The 20,032-nt window shown below is 41.9% G+C and overlaps 1 protein-coding gene across 2 annotated transcripts in view; it reads right to left on the bottom strand.

Annotated features, from left to right (window-relative positions):
- Positions 1–20,032, bottom strand: part of KCNH7 (potassium voltage-gated channel subfamily H member 7) — a 527,395-nt gene that overhangs the window by 4,176 nt on the left and 503,187 nt on the right. For both annotated transcript variants that reach the window (XM_089660084.1, XM_089660093.1), the window contains exons 14-15: positions 18,945–19,113; positions 6,176–6,368 (exon numbers count right to left, since the gene is read on the bottom strand). In XM_089660084.1, coding sequence (XP_089516210.1) covers positions 6,176–6,368; positions 18,945–19,113 — 362 coding nt within the window. The remainder of the gene's footprint in view (positions 1–6,175; positions 6,369–18,944; positions 19,114–20,032) is intronic.

The following is a 20,032-nucleotide window of genomic DNA, read 5'->3' on the forward strand; positions in this document are numbered from 1 at the left end:
GGGGTGTGTGAGAGAGAGTGGGGTTGAGGGGGTAGGATGGAGAGGGGTTGAAAGAGAAAGAGGTGGTGAGAAAGAGAGGGGGTGAGGGGGGTAAGATGGAGAGGGTGTGAAAGAGAAAGAGGGAGTGAGTGAGAGGGGGGGAAAGGGGTAAGGAAGAGAGGGGGGGGGGTGAGAGAGAGGAGGGGTGACAGGTGTGAGAGGGGGATGAGAGAGAGAAGGGGGATGATAAAGAGAGGGGGCTGATAGAGAGAGGGAAGGTGAGAGAGAAGGAAGGCGAGAGAGAAGGAGGAAGAGAGAGACGGGAAGACAGAGAGAGGGAAAGAGAGGAGAAAAAGAGGAGGATGAGAGAGGGGGGAAAGAGAGGGGGGGGTGAGAGAAAGGGAGGTAAGAGAGAGGGAGGAGGGGTGAGAGGGGGGTAAGTGAAAGGGGAATAGGAGAGAGGGGGGTAAGAGAGAGAGAGGAGGAGAGAGGGGGACAAGAGAGAGAAAGAGAAAGAGGGTGAGACAGTAAGGAGGGTGTAAAAGAGAGGGGAGTCAGAGAGAGTGGGGCAAGAGAGAGAGGAATGGTGGGGGTGAGAGAGAGGGGAGGTGAAATAGAGGGAGGTAAGAGAGAGAGGAGGTAAGAGAGGGGGGTGGGAGAGAGGCTGAGAAAGCGAAAGAGAGGGGGATGAGAAAGGTGAGAGAGAGATGGGGGCAAGAGAGAGGGGGGTGAGAAAGAGAAAGGGGAGTGAGAGAGGAATGGTGTGGGTGAGAATGAGAGAAAGCGACGGGCAAGAGAGAAGGGGCAGCAAGACAGAGAAGGGGGTGAAAAAGAGAGGTGGTGAGAGAGAGGGGGGCTGAAAGATAGAGTGAGGGGGGTGAGAGCGAGGGGAGGGCAAGAAAGAGATGGGCAAGAGAGAGAGAGGAGGGGTGTGGCGCAGTGAGAGAGAGGGACAGAGGTGAGAGAGAGAGGGGGAGTGAGGGGGATGTTCAGTATGTCTGCTACTCACAACTATGACCCCAGATTACTCTCACCTAGTCTCAGGCAGGATCTAGAGCTGCTGTGTTAAATCTGCCACCTTCATAGCCCCTTTCACAGCAGTGCTGAAGAGCCAGAGCAGTGAGTGATCCTGGTGGCCGTGCTGCAGAGGAGGGGCGGAGCTTGCCATGCACGGCTTTCCCGGAGGGGGTGTTCCCTGTTCTGCGGCTGGACAGGGGCTCTCTGTGCTCTCTGTCTCCGTTCTGTCCTCAGGCTGTTAGGGGATCTGTGTGTGTGTGGGAACCTTCACGTCACTGATCTACGGGGACTTAAAGGAAGCTGCTGAGGAGAGCACCCTGTACAGAGACAGCTGTATGACTAATGCTCAGGAACAAGTAGAGGGGCAGTGACAAAGCCCCTCATGGGGCACCCTATTGGCCCCGGCCCTCGGGCAGTGCCAGAGTGCCCGTATGGTCAGTCTGCCCTTGACGGGGTGACAACAGACCCACTCCACGAAAAGGTAAGTTGTAAGGAAAGCCGACGATCCCTGGATCGGTTGGATCGGATTCATCCTGTGGGGATCGTCTGCTTGCTTTACAACTTACCTTTTCGTGGAGCGGGTCTGGTGTCACCCCGTGAGGTTGGTGTCACCCGGAGCAGACCACACCCCCTGCACCTGCCTTGGGACACCACTGCTGTGTACTGTAATGCTAGGAGACACACACTGTGCCTTGGCAAAGACATCTGTCCCTAGGTGATCGAACTGGAAGCGGGAGCGGGTACCTGTCAAATTCGGTTACCCACTCCCCCCAATCCTTAATGGGGAGCGGAGGAGCAGTCCTTAAAGCATGGGTGGAGCTCCGCTTTAAGTGATATGGCAGTTTACCATCATGCACTCGTCTTCTCATCATATCTTCTCTACTCCTTCACAGGTGCATCGATTTAACCACTGCCTTCTGTCCCTGTCTTCATTTGTTACCCTGTAGTCTTCAGTATTATCATCATTGGTACATTGATTTAACCACTGCCTTGCTGTCCTTTAATCCATTGTATTATGACCAATGATACAATGATTTAAATTAAAACTTTTATGCTCCATGCACACGGGGTGTTTTATAATGCTGGTAATGTTAGCTGTGTAAAGTCACTTTAAAAATGTGTTTTTCAGTGGTTTTTAGTGTTTTTGCATTAGCGCTTAGTGTTTAGTGATTATAAGCGTTTTTTCTACCAAAAAAATGTTTTTTCTTTTGCTCAAAAAAATATCCAAAAACTCAGTTTTTCAGCGTTATGGCGTTTTTACAGCTAAAAACCTTCTCTAGAAGCCCACTGGTTCTGGGTTTTTTCCAGCCAACAAACGCCCCTGCCAGAAAACGCTGATTACAGTCTATGTGTGCATGGGCACATGGGACAACATGCTGGGGAGTTAAACTTATATTACTGAGATTGATTTACTATCCTGCTGTATTTTTTGTCCTAGCTCTGGCTTGTCTCAGGCCCCTTTCACACGGGCGTTCCATTTGTCCATTTTCAGCATTTCTATAGGCAAGGGGATGTAAGCAGATGATCATCCATTGACATCCTTTTATATCCGTGTCTGTTAACATCCAAACCATACCTGGAATTCAGCTTTCCCATGACTCCCTCATTACCTTCTCCAAAGATCTCCACCAAGGCATCTCCAGAGCTTCTCTCTTCCTCTAGAACTTCCTAATCCAATATATCTGGCTATCTCCTACTCTCAATGACTGTCCGTTTTTTTTTTTACATGCTAGTCTCATATCGAAAACAAATAGGTTAGAGTTATGACAATTCTCGTAGGACAGAATATGATTTCTGGCAATGATGTAATGTATTGTAAAGTATTCTTTCATTTCCCAGCATGCGTGGTCTTGTTCACTCAATGTTTTAGGAACAAATACTGTACTGATTAAATTAAAATTGTTTGCTCTGTTATGTTACGAGAAAAGTTTTCATTTTTGTCCCTTTGGATAATTTCACATGAACTGTCGTTATCAACTCTCGAAAACTATGTACTAACGATCGGATTATCGGACGATCGCTCTGAAAACAATTTTTTAGTCCATTTTTTTTCATTGTGTGTGCTATGCTTTACTGTCTCCATCAACTGATCCCCACACAGTTATTGCTTTTTTGTATCACTTGTCCCTCCCATTTAGGCTTTCCGAAGTAGGGCCCTCCTAGCTGTTTGTTCTTGATTTGTATTGCAGCTGTATACTGTCTGCTTTTACTGTGTATTGTAAAGCACTGCACAAACTGCTATAAACATTTGCTAGGCTTGAAACTTGAGAAAGGAAAATATATTTTAAGGAAAGGAGGGGTATCTTGAAAGTAGGATCTCTTAATGACCATGTAAGAAAATGAAAAAGGTTGCAGACAAAAAAGAAATTAAAAATAGTACAAGCAAGCACGGTCAATAATGATGTTTCTAGTTTTGAGGTGACGTGGGAACCATGGATCAGATATATATCTATATCTTAATAGTGCTGCAGCTGACCCTCTCTCTCTCCCCCTTGGGTGTCTTTTTTTTTTCCTTCTCTCTCCTTTTCTCCCCCCTCTTTTCTGTCTTATCCTAGATCTTTCTTTTCCTGTTTTCTTTATTCTTAATCCTTTTTTTTTTCCTGAATTGGTTTTTATACTTTTGGTAAATTTCTATGGCAATGCCTATGTTCAATGATTGATGTAACGTTTGTTACCTGGTGGAGATGTGTTCTCTGTATATATTGTCATTGACTAATAATATTTATTTTCATGTGCTTATATGTTCTATGAATATGTTTATGCACTCCATTTAACCATGCAGGTGGAAATTTTTTCTATTTCTGTGTATACCACTGTATACCAATTTCCAATTTTTCAATAAAAATATTGAAGTATAAAAATAGTACAAGGACAGAAGCTTAAGGGAAGAGTATGCAGAACGAGCTAAGAAGAGGAGTGGAGGGGAGAATTACGGGTAAGAAAGGAAGGTCTTTGGAAGTAGTACAGATCAGGGGCGGACTGACAACTCATGGGGCCCCCAGGCAATAGGGGATCATGGGGCCCCTGTGTCCTTGCCCAAACTCAAAAAAGCCTATGAAAAAGGTACGAGGGGCATCTCATGGGGCCCCCTACTGAGCCCGGGCCCTCGGGCAGTGCCCAACTTTCCAAATGGTCAGTCCGCCCCTGGTACAGATACTACACTCCACTGCAATACATGATAGATTACATTGTGTCTCCTCACATTGCACATATGTGTATATAACATATATGTTATAATGAGCTGCATCTGTTACAAGAGTGCTGGAAAGCAAGAAACTGGAATTCTGTCAAACTTCATACCAAGTTACATCTTCAATACTAGAAGCCAGTGACGAATCTTAATAAATAGTTAAGCAACAAAACTGAAACATGTTTCAAATGTGCTTATAAAACTTTACTGTAATCTTTGTTGCATTGTTTTGGATAGCTGAAGAAAGATGGGAACCTCTGCCAGGTTTTCCTACTTTTTGAATCCCCACTGAGTATATTTCCCTGCACTTCCTGTCCACTCACCAAAACAGGAAGCTATGGCAAATTTCCCCAATATAGGAGGTGGAAAGCATGCTGGAAGGAAGTAATGATAAAGGGAAATATCAGGTAAGAATGGACAATTTTATGACTGTTGGGCATGAAACACGTCAATAGGTCCTTTCCCTGTTTTTGCTGTCATGTTGCCTGAATTTTTTGGATTACTACAATAAAGTATTTGGCTTCTATGAAAATTGGTGTGAAATCTTTCCTACAAGATCATTCCTATATTAGAAGATTGTGAGCTGGATCAGCGCCTATTACAACAGGGTTAAGTGGTGGCCTGACGTGGAGTGGTGTTATTCTCTGAGGAACCCAACTGTGTTGTTAATTGTAGCATTAATGATGTGACTCCAGGCAGATATACAGGCGTTAATTAATGCAGCTCTCTGAATTTAATAGTGCATCAATTTTTTTTTTGTAAACAGTGTAAGTAACTGAATGAAATTGGTAACACCCTCATGTAGCAAAAAAATGTCAACCACGCCAACCTATAACTAGCCTTTACAGTAAGGTGCACATGGAAGGGCAATGCACATCGCAAACAAACAAAAAATTTCCCAGCACACTTACTAGCCAGCCTGCAAACAACCAAATTGCCCTGTCTAACAGTTTACATTAAAAACAGAGGGTTTTGTTTGTACACATTTGCAAATATATGCATAAGCCGCAGTGCCCATGACAAGGTACCTCCGTATAGTCTGGGATCCTAAGCTCTATAACTTTCAAAGCCTCCATAGTAGGAGCCCATATAACAATAGATAGGCTGAGGGCAGGTGTGCCTGGAGGATAGAAGGAACATTGATCTTCCATGTGTACCTTGCTGTAAAGGCTAGTTACAGAATGCGGCGGTTGCCATTTTTTGTAAAATTGGTTGAATTGTGTGCAGGGACGCACTGGATGCCTTCGCTGTCACTGTGCTATTGCTGGGTGTCACATGCGTTCCTGTGCCTTTAAAGTGTGTGTGTGGGGGGGGGGGGGGGGGGGGTGATGTCCCTCCTATCCTCCAAGCACACCTGCTCTCAACCGATCCATTCTTATATGTGCTCCTACTATTGAGGCTCTGAAAATCATATCGTTAGGACTGTATTATATACTGAGGTCCCTTGTCATGGGCACTGTGGCTTACGCATATATTTGAAAATGTGTGCAAACAAAGCCTTCAGTTGTTAACATAAACTGTTAAGGCAATTCAGTTGTTCTGCAGGCTGGCTGGTAAGTGTGCTGGGAAATCTTTTATTTGTCGGCTATCAGCCTCATGTAGCCGCTGTACAGCAGAACTCAGATAGGGAGAGGAAAAGCAGCACAAGGAGATGTGTCACAGTGCTCATGTGCTAACGAGCTGAAGAGAAGATCAGTTGATTCCCTCATCCATGCTAGACTGCGTGGATGGAGTAATATTCCCTGTTTGTTGTTAGTGGATTGGACGCAATCACCATTGGCCAAACATTTTTTACCTAGATTCTTCAATTGTTCGAACAAATTCTGTTAGGCTGGGTGGTGCCAACAGAGCCAACCTCAGCTCGAATTTTAACTGATTCAACAGGAAAACATTTGAAAGAAACTGAAATAAAACAAAGTTATAAATAAGAAAAAAGGTACAAAAAATGTTTTCTGCGATGCTTCTGTTGCCAGTCTGCTGCTAACTTGCCTGTGATGATGGAGTGAAGCTGCGGTCAGTTTTGATGGATGCCCCAGAATGTACACTCTGTACTCGTCTAACAGTTGGTCTCTGGTAGTCTGAGCTGGCTGTTACCATGCTGTATGCCGGTGGCACCACCGAAGCCTGTCTCTGCAGGAGCTGGAGGATGCTTTGGATATCGGCAGTCATCTGTGATTCTAACCTGTAATTAAAAATTAAATAGGAGTCAGTGGAAGAATGAAAAGCTTACCACCACGCCGGAACCAAATGATCTTCCAAAAATTATAGTGATCATGTTTCTTTATGTGATAAAAGAAATATGGGAGTTGCCCTCACAGCTTTTCTTTTTAAAGTGACTGTCACTTTACTAAGTATCCAAATGAAAGACATCCCTGTCGAGGAAAGACTCACCCCAACTGCTGTGAGAGGTATTGATATCTGCTGGCTCCATGAGCTCTGCTGGCTGAAGAATCTTCCTACAGATTTCTGGGAGTATAAATTGATGGTCTCTTTTTGGGTGTTCTAGTTCTTTCCACCAGCTGCTGTGTCACAGCTATACCCAGGGGTGGACTGACCATATGGAAATTCGGGCACTGCCCGAGGGCCCGGGGTAAGTAGGTAGCCTCATGAGATGCCCCTGGTACCTTTTTCAAAGGCTTTTTTGAGTTTGGGCAAGGACACAGGGGCCCCATGATCCCCTATTGCCTGGGGACCCCATGAGTTGTCAGTCCGCCCCTGGCTATACCCCATAGTGATGTATGGGGTAGAGGTAGAGGAAGAAGGACAGTGTGAAGAGGAATCCTACACTCCTGGAAATGGGTGTTTTGCTGAAGACTCTTTGGAGACAGCTCAGGTTGGCGGTGGCAGGAGCAGTGAGCATTAATCCTTTCCTTTGCAGGGATGCTTTTGGTTCAGATATATTAAAAAAGTGTCAGCGTCTTTGTAATGGTGTAGGCTTTGGGGCTATCATCCTGAATATGTGGCATTTACCAGAAGGTCTTATGTGTTTTAGGGTAAATATCAGCAGGTGGGAGCTCTGGGGGATTTTTAACTTTGTCTAGTATTGCTAAAAAAAAAATCACAAAATACCTACTTTTTTTTACCATATCAGCAGCAGCAACAGCAATCTATAATATAGTCCAACAGAACTTGGTAGATATACATAAATATGCAGGAGCACAACTAGAAATCATGGGGCCCCACAGGCCATACAGATGACCCACAGGCCATCAGCTGCAGGTGTCTTATAATTCACCTCTACTTACACTTGCTCAGCAATGGTGGTCAAAGACGAATGACAAATAATGTCTCCCTTTTGGCTAAGATCAAGTGTAATATCTGTTCTTATCATTTGTCGGGGATAGAACCCTAACTCTCTTCGCCAACTGGGTGCCAGTTAATAATCCCTGATGTAATAAGGTGCGAATGGCAAGAGAGGCAGGAGGGACTTTTTTCCTCTTGGGTTGATTCTGACCTGGTGCACCAGGCTTCCCCTGGCTGAAGGCAAAGCTCTTCCTAAGCTTCCTAAGTTCTGATGCCTTCCTGATAGGAATGATGCTATGCTGGTCTAGCCAGGGGATGTGCTGAGAGAAGCCTGTGGTGTACATGCCCCCGGAGTGGCAGTCCAGGGGTACCGTAAATTGTCATGGTGGGGTAAGTTTTTTGGCACCAAGGTCACTGCACCATTTTCTTACCTGCCGTCAGGGGCCGGACCTTTTGGCTGGGGCCGGGGAATTTTTTTATTGTGGTTGAAAAGGCCCAACTACTGTCTAGCACATCTGAAACACTTACCTATATACCCTTCCCTTTTTTATTTGTTGTGTGTCACATGCTCTTTTTGCACAGTGCGTATGCACTTTACTCACTGATCATCTTGGGGGGGAGGGCATGTGAACTTTTGGTCAGGTTCGCTCTGTCCCATAGGGTCTCCCTTCAGGGGAGCTGCACCTAGTACTTGGGTTGGCCTTGCTTCAGTAGACCTTCTGAAAAAAGGGGCCTGCCTGGTTTTGGACAGGTGGGCCATGAGTACCCCAATCACTGTCAGGGCTACGGTCCTTTCTCTTCGGAGGAGGATCATGTGTACACTCTGTGCACTTTTTTTGTGCATTCACTTTTGCGTGCTCACTTTTTTATGCACCTGGTGTTACGTTTTGGGACTGTGATTTACTACACCACGGACCTTCAAAGATAACACTGGTTGTCAGCAACATAACATAACTACACCATAATAATACTGGCTACTGTAACCAAACAATAAAAGTTGTAACTAGGTATTCTAAATGGGTCACTCTGTGGTCTTCAGGTGCTGGCTAGGCTACTCAGAGACTCTACGTTCTCCTTATTAGTTCCTGCTGTGCTGAGCCTATGCTGTGTTCTAAGGAAGAGCTTCTCCTTTGTGGTGAGCTCAAACTAAGCTATCTTAGTGGATGGATCAATGCACAGGAAACTAGTTAGTGCTCCTCAACTCCTCAGCCAGTAATCAGAGCCAAGAAAAATTTTTAAAAAAGATAATAAATACATCCAGTGAACAAACATGGACTGACCCGTCACTGCAAATGGGCTCCACAGCTATCACCTAAGCTTCTATGGCTGTAGATGAACTTGTAAATGTCACCCATTATGCCTCCAAGCTGCTTTTAATTACGTATTGCTTCACTCTCCTAATTAACTTTTATAGTAGTGTCATCACTAATATTTACTTAATATTTCCATTTAATATAAAATCAGTACAGCTTTGTGAATGCACCTATGCAATTTACATGATACTGTAGAAGTACTGCCAGAAATTAGATTTTTTGTTTTAGATGTGAACACAATGCCATTCTTAAAAGCTGCCAGCCGAGGGCGACATTGCACTACATTTCAACTGCATCTTCTGGCTATTACCTAACTGCAGTATGAAATATGGAGTAGTACTCTCTTATTCAAATATGCAAGTTTTAAATTACACCGAACCAAATTAGGTTTCCAAGCTCTCAAGCTAATCTATGAATTTCAAATGGATAAAAGAAATCAGCACAGACAGTGAGATATGACTTGTTTGTTTTGCAAGCCTCATCTTGAAAATGTGAATAATACAACAGGTTACCATAAAATTACAGTAAATTTCAAGATGGAAGCTTCTTACAGCACTAACTTCAATCTGTCAATAACTGAAGATATTAAAAATGGTGCAATGTACCTTCATTCCTGTTCTGGAAGAGCCCAGGAGCTTCAATATATAATCCTCAGAGTCAAGGGTTGCAGACAAAGATTTGGTTAGATAAGGTGAGCGGACAGCATTGAGGGATGTGGATGAACACCAACCTCAGAGCTAGAAGTCGACTGCTTACTGCTGATATCCATCAGAAAATGGTAGTTTCCTGATTGTCTCTGGTTGTAATAGGCACTGACTAGGACCAATCAGGCAGCCAGTAATGTCCAAACTACTGTTCTGAATACCTGTTCCTGGGTGCAGAAGCTATTGATGTAATGATGTCACATACTGGGCACATGAAAAGCTGTGTTTGGTGGCCATGTTGTTCAAGAATAATAGGTTAGAACAGTTACACATTGCAGCCGCAAATACCTAGGAATGCACCTTCATAGTCTTAACTTAGTCACATTTCAAAGAGCCTGTTATCGCAACTTAGGGACAGCAGACACAGTACACAGGTATTTACCGAGCTGTAAATATCTAATTGAAGTTCGGGAAGGATGTCTGTTAATTTCTGCTGACCATACAAATCTACAGATTAACACTTCCCTCTGACCTATCGTAAAGCTATAGCAAAATCCTTCAGGTCTGTCACCCGTGGCTTGTTGGGCAATCATAGCCTTTAGGTATACATAGCATTCCATTAAAAATGTCTCAACAGAACTAATTGTATGGTAAAAAGGCACTAAGGGTCAGGGGCGACCTTACAGAGACCTGTGCCCCATTCACAATTTAACAAAATCTACACACAATTCATAAAATCAGGAACACAACACATTAACATTAAGTATATATTTGAACGAGGAATATCATGCCGAACAAATCAAGGTCATACATGACTAAGCTAGAGCATACAGAAGGGGTGATAGCAGTTTCCTACCTCCTGGATGACAGGCCCATCCGATATACTCTGTGTTTGGTATCCCCAGAACACGAAATATAATGCTGAACAATAATCTACCGCTTTCCAGAATGCAACCAGTACACATGACAAGCAGGGGCGGACTGACCATTTGGAAACTCGGGCACTGCCCGAGGGCCCAGGGTCAGTAGGGGGCCCCATGAGATGCCCCTGGTACCTTTTTCATAGGCTTTTTTGAGTTTTGGCAAGGACACAGGGGTCCCATGATCCCCTATTGCCCAGGGGCCCCATGAGTTGTCAGTCCGCCCCTGATGACAAGATATTAATATTATAAAACTGTGTGTAAGGAAGGGCCATGATATGGTTATAAATGTGGTGATATCCTAGCAACCACCCCTTAGACTGGATTATTGGTCAGATGGTCTCTGTCTACACCCTCCTTGATGTGAAGAAAAGTGGAATGCAACCACATTTTGGGAGCTCTTGTTTAACATAAAACCAAGTAACACCTAACCGGACTTGAGAGAGCCACTGTACCATCTTTGCTTATCCATTGGACTTTGCTGAAACCAGGACATTGTTAAGTATTCTCACCCTCAACTCCTTTTTATTTCTCTGCTGCAATGTCATCTCTTTGTTACTTTGTAATATCTTTGCTTTTTTTGTATTTTATTTAACCCATTTTTACCTTTTCATTATTAAACTATATTTTGAAAAGTGTTAAAATGGACTCTAAGGCTGTAATGCAAAAGAACGCAACTGTATTGTATATGCAGAGGAGTAACTTGAAGCTTGTGGGCCCCGATGCAAATGTTGACCTGCCCACCCACTACCACCCACCGCTTCAAAGTTATTTCAGGTCTTTATTTACATATTGAGAGGGTAATTCAAATGATTTTGGAAGAGCTGACCACATTTAGATATACCTCTCCAATTATTTTGAATACTTGTAAGCAGAACCCAGTGTAGAATGTAAAAACGCTTGCAAGAATATATTACAACCTTTTATTTCCATCCCCTCAGTGAAATAATTAAACTCTGTCTATTCTTCTCTTTCCTCCTCTTGCTCTTTCCTTCTTGCTCTCTACTCCTTCTCTCTTGCTGTCTCTGTCTCTTAAATTCTCAAACTTTACTTTTATCTCATTCTCTCTTTCCATCTTTCTCTCCCCCATCTCTTTTTTTTTTACTTTCCATTACTCTCTCTCTCCCCTTCTCTCTCTCCTTTTCTCTTTCCCTCTTTTTTCATCTTCATTTAATCTCACTCCATTAGTTCAGTGTTGGTTCACACCAGAGACTGCATGTGGTATGCACAGTGACACTCTGCAGTTCCTGTGCAATTCACATGCAGTTATGCCCAGTGTGACCTCAGCCCATTCATTTTCTATGGACAGAAATTGCACAGCATCACAAGTATTGCATGCACTATGTTTTAAAATGCACTGCAACAAAAGTACCACGTGATCTGGTGTTAGCAAACACTGTGCGCTTGTGACCTGTGTTTGGGGTGTCATTAACTTCTTACTGACACCCACTGCAGTTCGCAAATGGAGTGTGTTTTGCATGCAGTGTGAATTGCACAGGAACGCACAGCACGTTCCCATGCCTTTCCTTTGCAGGCATGGTATGAACCATCCCTGGTTTCTTTAGGGGTTTATTTATTTTTTGCATACAGACAAGAGAAATAAATAAAAGTTTGGCTTACTGCACACTAAAGGACATTACCATTACACACAGGGCCGTCTTTAAGAAGGGGCAAAAGGGATAGCTGCCCTGGGCCAGTTATTGTTGTGGGGCCCATGGAAGTTTCCCCATACTTTCTAACTGTCCCAGTTCACATTCCCTTGTCCCTTGAAGTCTTCTTCCTGCACTGTGCCCCACTATCTCAGTGTGAAGTGCTGTCATTATGCTGCCCAGCTCTGCCCTATTGCCATGACTAGCAATCAGAAGGTGTCATTATTCACATATAATTGCAAAATCGCATGGGGGCCCATGAAAAGGTTTGCCCAGGGTCCAGTTAATATTAAAGATGGCCCTGATTACACATGCTCAAATAATACAGGCAGTCAGTGTCCTAAACATTCCCAGAACACCTTGCAGGCAAGACTGTAATATCCATCATGTGAAATCGTCTGCCCTACACTGAGCACTGACTGGACTGACACAGGGAGACGATTCTCAGCCTCCAAACATCTACAACTCTTCCTGTTCTCTTTTCATCTTCTGTCCAGTTCTAGATAAGAGATCACAGTGCATGTGAGGAGGGGGCTTGGCAGAGGCAGATAATATATTTCATGGGACAAGGCTTCTTGACAGGATTACTAAAGGGTGAATATTAACTCTTTCAGCAAAGTAGAAGGAAAACAGCACATTGTAAATACAGGAGGAATCTGCTTCTGCTTTAAAGAACTGGAGTTGACAGACAGTCCCCAGGTCCCCCTGCGACTTCTGCGACCCCTGTTGTATATGTGTATATGACAAATCTCTGAATATTCCTGTCTGTGGTGACAGTGTGTGTACAGACATTTATTTTAAAATAATAAGTGTTATTGCTAATCTTGTGGAAGTTTCAGACTCTTCAGTAAAAGTCGGTGGTGGCAGTTTAAAAAGTTAATTGCTTAGTTAACTAAACCCAGTGACAATTGCTCTCAGTGTGTTGCCACCTAGATTGTGGTCCCACAAGCTGGAAAATCTTTGTGCAGTGTGAGGCTGAGAGTGGCATTGTTGCATAAGTGACAGCACGGTGTGAGGTTTACCAGTCTTTTGTCACAAGTTGGTGCAGAGGTGGTCGGACACCCTTAATAGAGAGAGTAGATTTCCCCAGGGGGTACACAGGGAGCAATAGAAACAGAGGCTCTAAGGCCTTGTTCAGAGGAGTAGCCAAGGGATGGTAAAAACAAACAGTTGAGTTACAGTTTTACCACCACTGGCCACCCACCTAAAGAAGAACGTGGGTTATACAAATGTCATGGCAAAAATTGTTGAATTCAGTGGGCAACTGCTGAATGTGACCTATTCAAGAGCATGGGGCTGTACCACAAATGCACTGCAACCACATGCAATGCATTTGGTTGCAGCACAATGGTTCCAGTTTTTCAGGATTCAAACAGGTGGTAAGAAGCTGTCATATCCCTTTCCAACTGTCTGTCAACCACCCTCTAAAAAGCAATCCACCAGAGACTGCTTTTCAAAGGCGTGGTAAGGAATTCCACCATTTTAATGAGGCCTTATTCATATAAGCTCGAAACATGCCGGGGAAACCCAAAAGTCAAGAGGTTTCAGTAATATTGACTGCTGAAGTCATTTATTGTACAAGAATACAAGACATTACCTTTTTTAATTCGGTTTCAGCAATCATTGTTGCTGAAACCTGTCAATTTTTCGGTTTTCTTGTCATTCGCTTGAATTCACTGAGCTCCTGAGAGCGACCCATTCTTTCACAAATGTTTGTAGAAGCAGTCTGCTTGCCTAGGTGCCTGATTTTATACACTTGTGGGAAAGGAGGCGATTGGAACACCCGAATCCAATGATTTGGAAGGGTGTCCCAATACATTTGGCAATATAGTGTATTTTAAAAAGTTTCTGTGTCTAGGGTTCAGCTTTAGGCATTTCCTACTCTATTCAAAACTAAAAGTTTTGGCTTTAGCTATACTTTAAAACACTCACAGGTGTATCAGAGAGTCTGCAGTAGAGGGTCAGGCAGAAATTTACTGCCTCAGCTAATTAAAGGTCAGTTTCGGCAAAAATACCATGTCAAGGCTTTTAACCATCCCACAAATGTTAGTACTGTTTGGACCTTGGACCCCGAAAGCTTGTCCTCAAAATTGTATGTTAGTGCAAATAAAAAAAGTATCACGGACAGTACTCAATTGTTTCTGTCGCAAATGCACTAATACGGCTACAATCACCTCAAGCAACCATCCCACAAGGAAGCCCATGCAGCATTTTCATTAAAAATAAATAAATAAAATAAATAAAAACGGTATTTCAGCCCTAATTTTACTTTTTGATTTACCTATCCCTGCAAGACTGCTCATTCCTTTAAACTGATACTTTGCACACTTAAATAGTGTAGTTCTTATGTGATATACAAAATCAGAAAGATCAGTGACAGGACTAAATATTTAAATGTGATCATTAATTAAACTATTTTCTTATAATGAAGATACAGCAATGTATTTGGAGCTCAGTCTCTTGAATGATCATCATTTGAGGCATTAAATCTAAGGTGACATTGACCCATTTTACCACCCTGACAATATGACTTAATCTTCCCTGTAAATTGTCATTCCCATCTTTACACAGTGCACTGAACTGATCATACACTAGCAGAAGTTTGTTTGAAATGTTTCATTTTAAGAACGTTCATTTGTTTTTCTAATCACTAATGAGGTCAAATTCATCTTAGTTTTCGACTGCAGTGATGAGAAAATCTGAAGGAGCAGGATAGAAAATTCTTCCTGAAAGAACAAAGTTCTAGCATTGGGGTTGATGTATAAACTGCAACTAGACTGTGCACTTTGCAAGTGCAGTTGCCCCAGAGCTTAATCAACGAGGTAAAATTTTACTTTGCAAAGAATACCCAATCACATGCAAGGAAAGTAAAATAGAAAACAGAATTTTTGCTGGCACATGATTGGATGATGGAAGTCAGCAGAGCTTCTGCTCATGTACTAAGCTCTGGAGCAACTGCACTTGCAAAGTGCACAGTCTATTTGCCGTTAGTAAATCCACCCCATTGGTTTTCATTCAGGAAAGTCCATTTGTTCCAAAATTCAATGTTAAAAGCAAACAAAATATTAAATAAATTTTGAAGTAATTTTATATTGAAGGACATTAATCAAGTCATCTAATGTTCTGAGAATTTTGCTATGATCTTAGCCACCCACTGCCCATAGACAAGTCATGCATGTGCTATAGGCTGTATGCATAGTCAAGCATTATTAAAATATATATATATATATATATATATAAATATATCAGTCTTTAATTTCAGTCTTTAATTAATTTCTAATTAGCATATATCTATATATCTTTGTCTGGTTTACTGTTATCATCGGAAGTGAAAGTAAAAGAAAATCCCAAGTTTTGGGTTGTCCCCAAAACAGTAATAGAGGGAAAACCTTCCAATGGGGATACTAGTTCTGGTGACACCCCAGGATTCTCTCACTTTGGAGGGAATTGCTCCCACTTCCTGTTTTGGCTTTGGGACAGGAAAGGAAGTAAAACCTCCCCAATGAAACATAGATGTAAAAGAAGAGTTACTGGGGTTATAACCCTTTCTTACACTATCAAAAATGAAAAAAAAAAAAAGTTTTGCCTTTAGTTCTACTTTACCCTCTATTTCAAGACACAGTTTTACTGGAAAAACGAGAAGTCTGAATAGGTTACAATGCTATTATTATTTATATTAGTAGTTAGTCACAATAAATTGGACTTGATTTGTAATGTTAAAGGCTTTTGTAGATAACTGGTACTGAAGAAGTGGCTTAAAGCAGCTTCAAAATGTCTTCAACATTACAGGACAAGTTCAGTTGAATGTTACCAACTACAACTAGATACTATCATAGCCAAAAATATTGGCACACCTGCATTTCTGGCAGATAATGTATCACTTCGCTCAGAAAGTTGTTGCAATTACAAAATGTTTCAGCATTTTCATGTTTATGTCTTTTGTTTGTATTGGCATGACACGAAAAAATGTAGAAACAAAAAGCCAAATCTGACACATTTCAAGCAAAACCCCAAAAATGGACTGGACAAAATTATTGGCAGCTTCTCAAAATTGTAAAACGTAATTGTATTTAAAGTTTGTGATGCTTCTGTACTTAGTAAGTAAACTCACCTGTATCAATTAACATGTGCTGACAATATAGAAATCACACCGGCAACCAGTTAAAATGGTGAAAAATTGACTCCTTTCTGTGTGTCTCTGTGTGCCACATGGAGCATGAAGAAGAGAAAGAGCAGCAAAGACTTTTCTGAGGATTTGAAAACAAAATTGGAGAAAAGCTTGGACAACCTCAAGGTTACAAGTCCATCTCCGGAGATCTTAGTGTTCCTATGTCCACTGTGCGCAACATTGTCAAGACATTTGCAGCGCATGGTACTGTAGCTAATCTCTCTGGACTTGGATGAAAGAGAAAAATTGATCAAAAACTGCAATGAAGGATTGTCTGAATGGTGGATAAAGAACCTTGATGAACTTCCAGACAAATTCTAGTGACCTTTAGGCACAGGGTACAACTGTGTCAGCTCATCCTATAAGTCGCCATTTGAATGAAAAGGGATACTATGGTGGGAGACCAAGGAGGACCCCACTGCTGACACAGAAACATAAAAAAGGCAGATTGGAGTTTGCCAAAACTTACCTGATCAAGCCAAAATCCTTCAATGGACAGATGAAACAAAGTTACAGCTTTTTGGTAAAGCCCATCATTCTACTGTTTTCAGAAAAAGAAATGTGGCCTTTAAAGAAAAGAATGCAGTCCCTACAGTGAAACATGGTGGCGGTTCACTGATGTTTTGGGGTTGCTTTGCTGCTTCAGGCACTGGATGTCTTGTCCATGTGCATTATGAAATCGAAAGACTACCAAAGAATTCTGGGGTGCAATGCAGGGCCCAGTGTCAGCACCCAGAAATGGTTTCAGGCAAAGGGCTGGAGAGTACTGACATGGCCAGAAATGAGTCCCATAGAACACCTGTGGAGAAATCTCAAAACTGCAGTTGGATAAAGGAACCCTTCCAATCTGAGAGACCTGGAGCAGTTGGTGAAAGACTGGTCCAAAATTCCAGTAAAGAGGTGTAAGAAACTCATTGATGGTTACAGGAAGTAATTGATTTCAGTTATTTTTTCCAAGGGGTGTGCTACCAAATATTAAATTGAGGGTGCCTATAATTTTGTCCAGTCCATTTTTGGGGTTGTGCATGGAATGTGTCAGATTTGGCTTTTTGTTTCTCCACTTTTTTTGTGTCATACCAATACAAACAAAAGAAATAAACATGAGAATGCCTAAACATTTGTAATTGCAACAGTTTTCTGGGCGAAGTAGTGCATTATCTGATAGAAATGTAGGGGTGCCAGTATTTTGGGCCATGACTGTATATAATGGCCAAGATAAATGAGAACCTTCACAGACTTATGATATTAGAACTTCCATAGTATTGCTACTGCTTGTACGGAATGGTTTTGATATCTTATAAATACACCATGACAATACATGTCAGCTTCTACAGAAAATTATGGGATAGAGGAAGTTCAGAGATGAAAATTATACAGTCTGTAGATGTGACCCTTGCTACGGAAACCTGACGATTTATTCTGGTTCTAGGCTGCTATCTGCTGGGAAAGGTTGACTCTGTGGCTTGGATAGTAGCATGCATGAAATAGATAACCCCCGAATGCCAAATACTGGATACCCCAGCCTTGTTTTCATATTCTTAATCAACACTTCCAACCTAATCTGTCAAGAGGGGTTTCAGGAGCACAATCAAAGCTGGGTTTGGAGAGAAAAGTTGAACTCTATACAGATATAACAAACCTAATTCAAGTATATTTTTTATCTGGTCAAATCCACCATCTATATCTTTGCTTACAAATATCATAAATATCTGAACTTTTCTTGATATTGGTCTCTTGTAATTCCCTACACAGCAGCAATTAGATTGGGAAGGGAAAGAAAAGGTCAGCGCTCTAACCGAGCCAGGCTCTAATGCTTTGCACTGAGCAGAACAGAGGGATGACTTCAACGGGGTGTTACTGTTCCTTCATTGTCCAGTCCCAAGGTAGGGTTTGTCCTTAACCAGACTGTAGTCCTTATCTGCCCTCTAGTTGGCAGGATGGTCCAGGACTCAGCTATGCTGGCTGACAGGGGTGCCAGGATCGCACAATTCGCTACATTAAACTAGAAATCATTTGGAATGGAAAACGGTTGTCATATATGTATTTTGACTGAATATTACATTGTTTGCCTGGAGTTAAGCTGTAATTTCCCTTTGGTTCACCTCTAGTCAATTCTCTTTGGTTTGACATTCTAGAACACTGAATAAATACATCAGGCGTAAAAAAGTATATGCTGACTGCATGCATTGTTACACCAAAGGAATTCATTCTCCTAATGTGGCATGTTTGTATGCCTGGAGCAGAGAGTTTAGCATGTAAGCTCCACTGGGGCAGAAATTATATATTAACAATAATGCATTTTCCGGAAAGACATAAATGACGATATGTCTATGAACATTCTCATTTATCCAGTTCAGAGTATATCTAGTGGTATTTAATCACATTCAACTGGGCTTGTTTTATAGTGTTGAAAATGTTTTGTAGCTTATCCAAGACACTTCTTTACTTCTAACAATGACAACTCACACCTTCAGCCATGTGAGTCAAAAGATTAATACCTATGCAGACACCAAAGGTAGTATTATTTATTAGAAAATGGTGGTTCTACAACATTTTCACCTCCCATCCTGATCTTGGATAATTAACATCTGCCTCAACACATTCCACATGAATACAAATGCTGGGGTATCTTCCTGACACTCAAGTGGCTTGGAGAAGCTAACAAATGCCTTCAACATTATGGAACAAGTCTAGCTAAATGTGACTAACTACTGCTAGCTACACAAATGATGAGAATGGACACAAATGAGTAATACTACAAAGATATGATGTAAACAGACTTCCATAGTATCTTATATGAGAATTTTCACTTTTTCCTTACCTGTTCATCTGCTCCTGAATAAGGTCAAGTCTGTGCTCCACCTCACTGTAAGTCAGATCATTGTCGGCTTCTCCCATTCCCCAGGTCACATTGTTCAATGTTGTGTGATGGGTTGTACTCTCATGTAGCCCATGACCTTCTCTCTCCCAGCTCCTCGGACTTGCTATATCTGTCACAAAACAGTAGAATGCAAACTGGTCAAACCATATCTGTCTTTTCTTCAAATCGACCTCTAGCACATATATTTTAGAATTAGAAGAGTTAATAGATTTTCTGTAAAGGTGAACTAATACTTTAAATAAAACTAAAACCAAAACATTTTTTAAAATTTTGAATAGGGTAAGGCAGAGTTATAACACTTGTCAGGTTATGCTGCCATCTTTGTGCCATTGGGGAGATTTCCCTTCACTTCCTGTCCCATAGCCAAAGCTGTAAGTGAGGCAATCCCTCCAAAGTGAGGGAATCCCTGGTTGTCACCAGAGCTAGTGACCCCATTGGAAGATCTCCCCTCTATTCCTGTTCTGGTGACAACCCAAAATTTAGAATTTTCTTTCACTTTCACTCTCAGTGATAATGGTAATCAGACCCATTATAGAGGGCGAATTTCTCTAACAGGGGTGTAGACAGCAACAAAACCTGACAGGTACTCAAATCCTTCTCCATTCTATCCAAAGCAAAAAAAAAGGTTTGAAATTAGTCATACTTTCAAGACAAGAGAACATGAATAGTGTGGAAGGATTTTTGTCACATTCTTAAAAGGAAGCTCTACACTATTTTACATAAGTAAACATTTCATATTGTATTGTAACAATTTTCACATTTTGGTTGGTGTCCATTCTAGTTAGTTGGGGATCCGTAAACAGATCCCCTGCTGACTTGGAGCCATATGGAAATGAATGTAATTTTATGCCGTCTGTGTCCTTTCAGTTTTTCTCACATTGCTTAGTGGACCCATGTTAGGTTTATGGGCAGGGAAATGCAGATGTGCTCCGTTTACATCTTTTTTCCTCCCATCCAAAAAATATGGAAAACGGACACGGACCTTTTCACTTTTTGTTTGAACTTAGGGCCTGTGCACATTTGCTTTG

This window comes from Staurois parvus, unplaced genomic scaffold, assembly GCF_062004578.1.
Source record: "Staurois parvus isolate SC_StPar_1 unplaced genomic scaffold, SC_StPar_1.0 ptg000031l, whole genome shotgun sequence".
NCBI classification, from domain to species: Eukaryota; Metazoa; Chordata; class Amphibia; order Anura; family Ranidae; genus Staurois; species Staurois parvus.